Consider the following 10,245-nt stretch of genomic DNA (forward strand, 5'->3'; position numbering starts at 1 on the left):
ATGTAAATTTTTTAATATGGATAACAAATGTCTCTCTGCATTCCCATGTGACCGGATTTTACTTCAATATCACATTTAAAATGAAAGAGATTTGTATTACTTTTATTTATGTTTTAAGGGAGAGAAGACATGTATCATCTCATTAAACACTTATTTCTTTTTCAGAGTGATTTTGAACCAATTTGAGTAACGCTTTTAACCAACTTAAAACTTTTAAAACATAAGAAACCAACTTAAAATATATATAATTCCTTTACGAACGAGTTTCACCGCATGCAACTGCAGAAATTAACCACTCTAATGTAATATTTTTTATATGAATAACAAATGTCTCTATGCATTCCCATGTGACTAGATTTGACTACAATATCACATTTAAAATGAAAGATATTTGTATTATTTTTTATTTGTTTTAAGGATAATGAGACTTGTATCATCTCATTAAATACTTTATTTAAAAATGAAATAAAAAATTATTGCGCATATCAATATGTGGAATGATATTTTTTCAAGAATCTTTTATGTATTCATTTTCCACAAATTTACATTTGAGTGATGACAATTTTTTTTTAACCAAAAAAAAGGAGCAGCAAAGGGCCACTATCTCAAAATATCATTAAAAAAAGAAACATATACAAAGAGGGAGACAAATAGCCAAAACCTCCTAGAAATTGCTAAACCTATAATTAGGCATACCAAGTCTATTCTTAACATGGTATTGATTTAAACAAACAGGCAAAACGGTCCAAATTGTAAGGCCTTATTTTAATAATTAAGGGTCGAGCTTAATTAGGACTTAGGAACATGAATGTCTGCGTTGCATATCCACATAAACCTACAAAGAAATGCATGCATATATAACTTTTTTTAAGGGGACATGCATATATAACTTTGTTTCCTAAAAAAATGTATATATAACTTTGTCGAAAAGAAAAAAAAAAGAATAATTCTTCTTGAAATGAACATGAACCTATAATTGAAATTCTTTCATCATCCTGATATATATTTCTTTCTTTTTTATGAAAACCTGATATATATTTCCTTGTCATAACTCATAAGCTATATTTACATGAAATAAATGGTACATATAAATTTTTAAGGGAAATGATACATATATATCATTGTGATCTTTAAAGATAAAAATATCTCCAGTGCTGCACTCCTCAAATTTCATTACAAAAGCAGTACAATTAATTGATTAATTAATTAATTAATCAATTAATTAATCAATTAATATATTTATTCTAAAAAAACAATTAATATATTCTACAATTAAGTCATGCCTTGTAATTCCTTTTTTTTTTTTTGCTTAAAATAAGTTACTAGTATTATTATATTGTATATTCTCATACAAGATATATACCAAGAAGTATATATTAACAATTAAGATCAATATCCATATCCCTAGTCTTAGGAGACTCACAATTAGGTATAACAATCCTATTTGGAGAAGGTAAAGCAATGGTTAAGTCAAGATTCAAAGAGGATGAAGAATTAATTATTGATGTAGTATCTTTCTTTGTGAAAGAAACATCATTATTAATGGGTGCATCACACGACTTGATGGAGAGTTTATTATTCTCTTTGTTCATGGACTCAACACATGATGATGTGCCCACTGTAGGAAAGCCTTTGTGTAGTTTGTGATTATTTGGATCAATTCCCATTTTTATTAGCTTTCTACGAATATGAGAATTCCAATAGTTTTTCACCTCATTATCTGTACGTCCAGGCAACCTTCCAGCTATGAGTGCCCACCTAATATAGATACATACATGGATGTAGAACTATATAAGATTTTTGGATCAAGAGTACAGCTTTGCAAGTTAAATTCATTACCAAAAGATGATACTACTAAAATTGTAACAAAGACAAACATATGTACTTATCAAGGAGGACCCGAGCATATACTATTTAAATACTAGTACAATTTTTTTTTTCATTTAAATATATACATAACTTCATTGTATCTATAACATGTAGAAATTAATATATATTTTTCATTTGTATGATCACTAATTAACTTAGTATATAAAATTGTGAAAAATAGACAATTTCATCCCTAAAATTAACTAACTGTACAATAATATTTGAAAATAAAAAATCTTGATGTTATTAGTCTTTTTTTTTTAAGGAATGTTATTAGTCTTTTAAAGACAACTTGAAAGATTATATAGACTTATTTAAATGACGAATTCTTTGAGAAAATCAGAGTTAGATTTTTATATAGAACAATTATAAAATTTAATTAGACTTTACTTAACTCTTAGGCAAAGTTTCGGACTATCAGAGTTCTTCCCCAGTTCCTGGGGTTTACTCCAAAAAGACTCACCTAAAGGATTAATGTGTTGGAATTTTTTAACATTAATAGTTATATTTGAACTTTCAAAAGTAAACTATCAAAATCTATATAATTCATGACTAAGAGAAATGATGATTCACTATTTATTTTGATTCATTGAAACGTGCTTTTAGACACTAGTTAACATTTTTAAAAGACCAATATAGGTAAATAAAAGCTTGTAATGGAGAGTTGGGTACCTATTACCAAGGAGGGCATGGAGTTTGATGATGAGGTCTTCTTCATCTTGTGCAAAGATTCCACGTTTGATATCTGGTCGTAAGTAGTTTAACCATCTTAGCCTACAACTTTTGCCACAACGATGCAACCCTAATCATGATAATAATACACATATTAAACACTTTTAATAATTAGACATTTAATTTGTGTATGAGTCATATGCAAGAGTTACACTATGCAATAATTTAAATTTTCTCTATTTCAATCAAATGGTTCTGCTAGGGCTTACACCATTGAACCAGCAATATGAGAATTCATGGCCATGAAGAAGAACGATATTATTATATAGTATGAGTGAATGAGATGATGAACTAATTACCAGCAGCCTTAGGAATGGAGCCCCAACATCCTTCACCATGAACTTGTATATAATCAATGAGCTTTTGATCTTCTTGCTTAGACCAAGCACCTTTGTTGATGTTTTCTTTGTCACAACAAGGCTTTCTCATTGTTAGTTATTGTTTTAGCTTAAAGCATACAAAATGCTAAAAATTGTATATTGGGAGAGAAAGTGTACTTGTGAGTGGTTACCATGACAAATGTCACAAGGTAGGTGTTAGATATATAATATTGGTAAAGAAGGGAGATCAATATGAGTTGACTTGGACTGGTGGTTTTAGTTTGTGTAGTTGGTGAATATGTTGTTTGTTTGTAATTTTTAGAATAGAAATTAAAAGGGTGCATGTTTTGACTTTTTTGTGTGTTTCATTGCTTACCGTTAAGTAAATGTCTTTTTCAAGTGTGTGTTATAATTATAATTATGATTAAGAATTGGAGATGATGGTTATTGAGTCGAATTCTATTTTGGATTGATACAATGGAAATGGTATTGAGACTAGGGTGCATGTACTAAAGTCATTAATTTTGTTTTAGAGTGTACAAAAACAATGTAATGATACTTCAAATTTTCGGAGGAGGATTGATAGAAGAAGTAATGTTCATGAAGTATGGCAAAGCGGCAAAGGATTGTGGTTGAGCTCTTTAGAGGGGTGTCATATTTAAAAACACTTTGACGTTCAAATCAATTTCTGAATGAGATGGTGGAATAGAGTATGTTTATCTTTCTTCTAGTGAAAATGTCGATTAAGCGAATCCAGACAAAAACTCGTTGAGTCTTTTGAGAGTTCTCGACGTGGTTTTTAGATCACCGTATGATCTATTAAAAAATTGGGCTTAGTCTAAATCACAAGTTTATATATCTACTTTTAAAGTATGTATGGATTTGTGGTATAAAATGGAACGAAATTCCCTAATTAATATTTTTTTTTTTAAATATTGGTGTTATATCATTCCATACTATTTCACTTCACTTCATTTTAAACTATTCTATTTCCCTCCATTTCATTCTGTCATTCCTAATACATGTATGTGTCCAGGTAAGTCCAAGGCAATTCAAGTCCTTATTTTAAACCTTAAAAATTATAATTTATGTTAGAGGCCTCCAAACAAAATACACTTTTACTATGAGTATATCCTATCCTATAAACAACAAATTTCTTTAGTTGTTCAGTTGGTATATTGATGTAGTGCAATGTTTAGAGTCTTCATGTTGTGTATTTGAATCCAAACCATCAACTTCTTTTGTTTTTTCTTCCAACTTGCTTGCTTATATATAATGGGTTTGTCTAACATGTGATATATAATATGGAGTTTATGAGGTTGGATAGTTCAACTGATTTGAGCTAAAGGTTAAGGAGTTGGAAGTTACTCTTTAAATCCAAACAAAGAAAAAAACTAACATAACAATTAAAATATCGAAGAGAATGGAAATATTGTCTGAAGATATATGAACATAGGTTCGGAAAATTAAAGAATCATAAGCTTAATGTTTAAACAAATTCGAATGCAAGTATATACACACAGCCAAGAAATCCCTATGTACCCAAATATAATCATTCATTTGATTAAAAATCTATCCTTAAATACAAGTTTATTTTCAAACAATTAAGTGTCTTAAAATAGGAAAAGTCAAAACTTACTGCATACATGCACAAAAGATATTTTAGATATATGAACTGCACTACTTCTTTTTTTAATAACAGTGAAAAATACAAAAGGTGTTTATGCTAACATATGCCTTAATACAACCCTTGGAGTAATTAGGACTTGGACCATGCAATGACATTAATTGTTAATCCTTAATAAAAATTTAAGATATATACTTGAAGTGGAATTTGATCTATGATAACTCTTTATAATCATTTCTTATGCAGGTTTGTGCTGTTTTCATGCATGCAGTATTGTTAACTATGATAGATGGAAGGCCATCTAAATTTCAATTTTCAACTTGCTGCAATTTGATTCTGATTATGGAGCTTCTAGAACTACAAAAAGATGTGGTTGGAATTTTTTAGAATTTGTAAAAGAGGAATGAAATTATGAAAACGAAATGTTGGGAAAATGATAGGGACTAACCGTATCTGCAAAACTGACCCTGTAGTGGACCACTTCTATTAAATTAATTTTTCTCTTTTTTTTTATGTGACTATCTAGTCTTAGGTAATCTAATGTTAGAAGAGCCAAGTGTCTGATAATTGTTTTGCTTCATAATCTAAAGGGATTGAAAAACATTAGTTTAATTAGAGTTAGATTCTCCCTTGGGTTTTGGCATGTGCATTATGCATAATTATTAAGAAACCATGTTCATATATATTCAAATGTTATTCTAATATATGTATATATATGTCGTATTCAAATAGCTACAATGAGGAACCAATTCATATACCTTACGAAGACATACCTTAGTTTTCTTTCTCAATCGAAACAAATATCTTATTTGGACTGGTTGGTTGATGCACAGTAACATCTAACAGTCTTGCTTTTACCATGTTCAAGTACATTGATTGATACTATATCAAATTCAAATATCAATTTTGAGCCTGCTAGTACGTGTTTGACAGATTCACATGAATCACCTCCTCTTCAACCGGTCAACTTTAAAACAAGACAGCTTTAAGAGAAATTCTCCATTCAACATTTATACCAACAGACTTCCAACCCAATATGTATGGATTAAGTGGTTGCATACCAACATGTCTCATGCCTCAAACCCAAATAAAACAAAAATCTTATATGGCTACACTATTCTATAATAGTTTCAGATACCATGCAGGGGCAAAGGCATCAGCAAAGTGATAGATGGAGGGGCTCATTTATAAATACATCTAAGGGTGGAAAAAAAAACCAAAAAATTAAACCGAACTGCTAAACTATACCGAACTAACCCAAAAAAATGAATCACTACTAATAGTTCCGAAACTGAACTGATCAGTTCGGTTCGGTTCAAAATAGGTTGGTTCGGTTTGGCTTTACCTTCTTAAATTTAATTTCGTTTGGTTTTTTTATATTTTTTACAATGGTACCAATAATAACAATTCGATTCAGTTTGAAACAGTTCGGTTCGATTCAGTTATTTTAAATTTATCAAACAATTCAGTTTGATTTGGTTTAGTTTTCAACCCGAACCGAACCATGTCCACCCCTAACTACATCATTGCAAATTTTAAACTCACATAGGTTGGTTTGGTCGTCTAGACTTTGGACTTTGGAGTGTACATCTTTCAAGGTCTCGGTTTTCAATTCTCGAGATGTCAATTAATGTGATTTAGTTCAGAGTTTGTTCTGACTTTAAATAGGTCTCGCTAATAGACAGTATGATTGATCCCCTAGATTAGTCGAATTTTCCAATACCGAATTTTCAAAAATCATTGCAAAATTTAATTATTTCTGGTGCATTTAATCACAAAAAATCCCATGGTTAAAATTATACTTTCCCACGAGGAGAAAGCTATAAAGAAGTAAATTCAAACAAAAATAATATAATGATTGAAGCTAAATTGTTCACACAGAAAAAAAAATGATTGAAGCTCAATTTCTTTATAAAAGCAAAAAGGTAAGTGTTACAATTATTTCTGGTGCATTTGAAGGAACTGCGTGATAATTGCAACCAAAATGAAGAACTGGCAGGTGCTAGGTCCCTGCAGCCATCAAACTGCATCCACCTCTGATGCCATGTGAAGAATACAATACTTTTGTTTTTTCTTCACTCTCTAGTCTTTGGAATCTTCACTCTCTACCCTTATGTTCTAAATATCTAAAATACCATCTCATTTTTATTTTTATTCTGTTTTAAATTTTTGTTGACAATGAATTTCACTATTTCCTATAGTTACTGTTGAAAATAGATAATATAAAATTATTTTGATATTTTTATAATTAAAATTCTCAACATAATGGAACAAAAAGAAACAAAAAATCAAACCCTGTCTAAAATAAAAGAAACAATAAACAGTCATGGCCTAATTTTTCTTTCATGGACACTTTCCTCTATGTGGAATTCAAAGAACATCCTTTTTTCTTTTGACGTGATTATATCCATGGTGAGTCCAAAAAAAGAATTCATGTTTTGAACTTCTGGTGCACCAATCAATCACATAAATTTAGAAAATGGGTTACCAGAATATCTAACTTCCGATTAGGAATTTTGATGAAACGGGTGGAGACAATGAGTAAAGAATCTAATTTCCCACTGGAAAATTATAAATGTTTCTGAATCACATTGAATTTACTTGATCCGAACCATATTTTAAATCCCAACTTAAAAAAGTAGTTCGTTCAATTAATATGTCTCCTCCATTCAATATGGCATTTTCAAATGTACCATCCAAACTATATTATTAGAGTGATGATAACAAAGTTTTCCCAGCTCAATAATACAGACTATAACAAACAAAATACTGCTATAAACTAGATTAGAAGTTATATGCCCACATACTTCTTCTTTAACATTAATTTGTGATCTAGCCAACACATGCCACTACCTTCTGCCAAAGATTAATTCAGATGCAGAGATTAATTCAGATGCAGTCTACATACTCTACTGATATATCAATAATTCAAATACATAAGTCAAAGAACAAAGAAACAGATTATGAAAAGGTTGAGTAGGTGTTCAAATTAATATATATACAACATTAGATATTGTAAATTTGAAGGGATATCATTCAACCCCAACAAATAAAAAAAAATATAAGAAAATAAAAAACTGTGGAAATAAAAATGTCACTGAAATAAAAATGAGAACACAATTCTTAGTTCTTGCCTTATACAGTCACTCATAAAGAAGACAATCTGAAGGACAAATATCATTGCGAAAATGCCAGGTTTTACATACATGAAACATTCATCTTACCTTGAATTAATCGATATAGAAATATCCAACCGGTAGAATGCTAACAATATTTCATTCCAATCCATTCTGCTTCACTGTGATCCATTTCTTTCCATTCCATTACACTTCCTAATAAATATCCAAACAAAGCCCAAGTATTGATAACTTTCTTACTTATTGTTTTGAATCTCGAGTTCAAGGAAGTCAAAATTATCATCATGTCGCACCAAAAAGGGGAAGACGTGCAAACACAATTGTAATGCAGATCATAAGATCTTGTATAAAATACAAAATTATATCCACAAACAGATGTCAACGAATATGATCTTTGTAGCATCGACACATTTAATCGTAGACGTGTTTGATGTCCGACACATGTTTGTGTTTGACACTGACACGAAACTGACACATGTACATTCGATTAATTCATTTTGTCAAATTAATATCGGTGTCGATGTGGCAGTTCCGTGCCTAGGCTACATAAAATATAACAAGTTTATAGGAAAAAACTGTACAACTTGAATTAAAAATGCATAAGGCCGCACAAATGAAGAAATGGCAAAGGACTAAATCTACAAAGAGATAGGCAAAAAAGAGAATTGGTAAGGAGGCAGAATCAAGAACCGCGAGACAAACATCAAAGGAGAATTGCTTAATTTAACAACCTTATATGAATTGCTTAATTTCTCAAGATAATGTAGGATGGAATGATAAAGTTCAAATTTAACCTTACATGAATTGCTTAATTTCTCATGTTGTTCATGCTTATATAAAAATAGAAAATTAATCCACTATTAAACAGCAAATAAAACAATTGCCGTTTGGCTGAGAAATGAGAGTAACAAAGGTCACTGCATACCTCGCACTATTGCACAGACTGACCAAGCTCACATAAATAAAGCCGGAAAAATAGAACTCAAGATGGTCCCTTTTCTTCGTTCTTTGATAGCTTCAACTAGTCTGGCTGTGGTGATTCAGAATTTCCATTTTTCTTCCAAAACCTCACTCTTTTTCTTCCCAAATTGTGACTCATCCTAACCTGAAACTCTAATTTGCAGAATCAAACCCAGTCCAGTTAACTTCAGAGTAGACCAGGTTGGGTTTTCAGAACCTTCAGGTTTCCAAGTTAAGGTTAGTAACCAATGGTAAGCTCGGCAAACTTTTCTTGAGTGAAATTAAAAAAAAATGTCACCTGCATATGTTAGCAACAACAGTACTATCCTTGCCCAACCTCAATGGACAATATAATTTGTAATCAACAACAAGTTTATGTGTCAATCTCAATCATAAATTATCGCCATTTGATATGCTACAGTTCGACATAATGAACATACAACAGGAACAAAAATCCTAAAGAGGAACATTTTATTCAGTTGGAACATGGATATTCAATTGTAAAGGGCAGAGCAGAGCAGCCCGGTGCACTAGCTCCCCCATACGCAGGGTTTGGGAAGGGGCCCTGCCATTTGGTGTATTGAACGCAACCTTACTGTGTTTTTTACACAAGAGGCTGTTTCTAGGACTTGAACTTGTGACCTTTCAGTCATGTGACAACAACTTACTGCTGCGCCAAGGCTCCCACATTTGAGAAATTTTAAATAAAAATAATAATTTTAAAACTAAGTGTCAAAGACAAGTTAATCCCACATTTGTTCTGTGGAAAGAAATATCAGTTTCCCTCATTTCAGGGCATTTTCAGCAAACTTGTAGAAAAAGAATCAAGAAAATTCCATAAAACTGCAGTATTAACAAGTTACATGAATAAGAAATGTGCTTGAAAGAAAAATACATTGTCATTTAAGAAATGGTCATCTTTAATATCCAGGGCAAAAAGTGTTCTGAAATTCATAATGGTGAGTATTATAGTCCAGCACAAGTAAGCAAATTAAACTCTATTCTTAATACTGATTAAACAATTCAATGTTAGCCATAAAGCCTAGAAATTGTGTCCAATTTTGACGAAAGAAATGATCAAATATATTTCATGCATCTACTTATATTTAGCTAACAACATACAACTGTTTACAGGACTATTACACCATTTGAAGCATGTGAATTATTGTTGAGATCCCAGATAGACCAGAGATACGGCAAAACTAATCCTTATAAGGCTAGAGCAATATCCATCTCTTGAGCTAGCTTTTGAGATTGAAGTAGTCCTATAGCCCTATTTCTAAAATAAAACAATGACTACAGGAAGAAAAGGGGTTATAGATGTAAGACAAACAAAAAAAACGGATTTGCTACTTTTCAAAATGAGTGAGTTTGAACTGATATGGTTCCCTTTAACGATAGAGAACCCCACCCCCAAAAAAATCCAAAGCAGAAAGACATATGTTTTCACTCACATCTTATGATTACTCACCAGCTAATTATGAATTTCAAAATGTAAAATATAGATTACATGGTTTTCTGAACTTAGGTTAATGCACTCACTCACTTACTTTTCTATTATTTTCTAATATATCCTGAGAAGGCTTCAACACACATCATG

General features: G+C 31.0%; 1 protein-coding gene across 1 annotated transcript; it reads right to left on the bottom strand.

The window, feature by feature from the left end:
• Positions 1–1,358: 1,358 nt before the first annotated feature.
• Positions 1,359–3,129, bottom strand: LOC11436928 (MYB-like transcription factor 4). The gene is made up of 3 exons (XM_003616340.3): positions 2,901–3,129; positions 2,542–2,671; positions 1,359–1,758 (listed from the first exon to the last, which is right to left on the bottom strand). The coding sequence occupies exons 1-3, from the start codon at positions 3,028–3,030 to the stop codon at positions 1,377–1,379; spliced, it is 642 nt and encodes a 213-aa protein (XP_003616388.1). The 5' UTR covers positions 3,031–3,129; the 3' UTR covers positions 1,359–1,376.
• Between the last annotated feature and the right edge of the window lie 7,116 nt (positions 3,130–10,245).

This window comes from Medicago truncatula, chromosome 5 (assembly GCF_003473485.1).
Source record: "Medicago truncatula cultivar Jemalong A17 chromosome 5, MtrunA17r5.0-ANR, whole genome shotgun sequence".
Taxonomy (NCBI): domain Eukaryota; kingdom Viridiplantae; phylum Streptophyta; class Magnoliopsida; order Fabales; family Fabaceae; genus Medicago; species Medicago truncatula.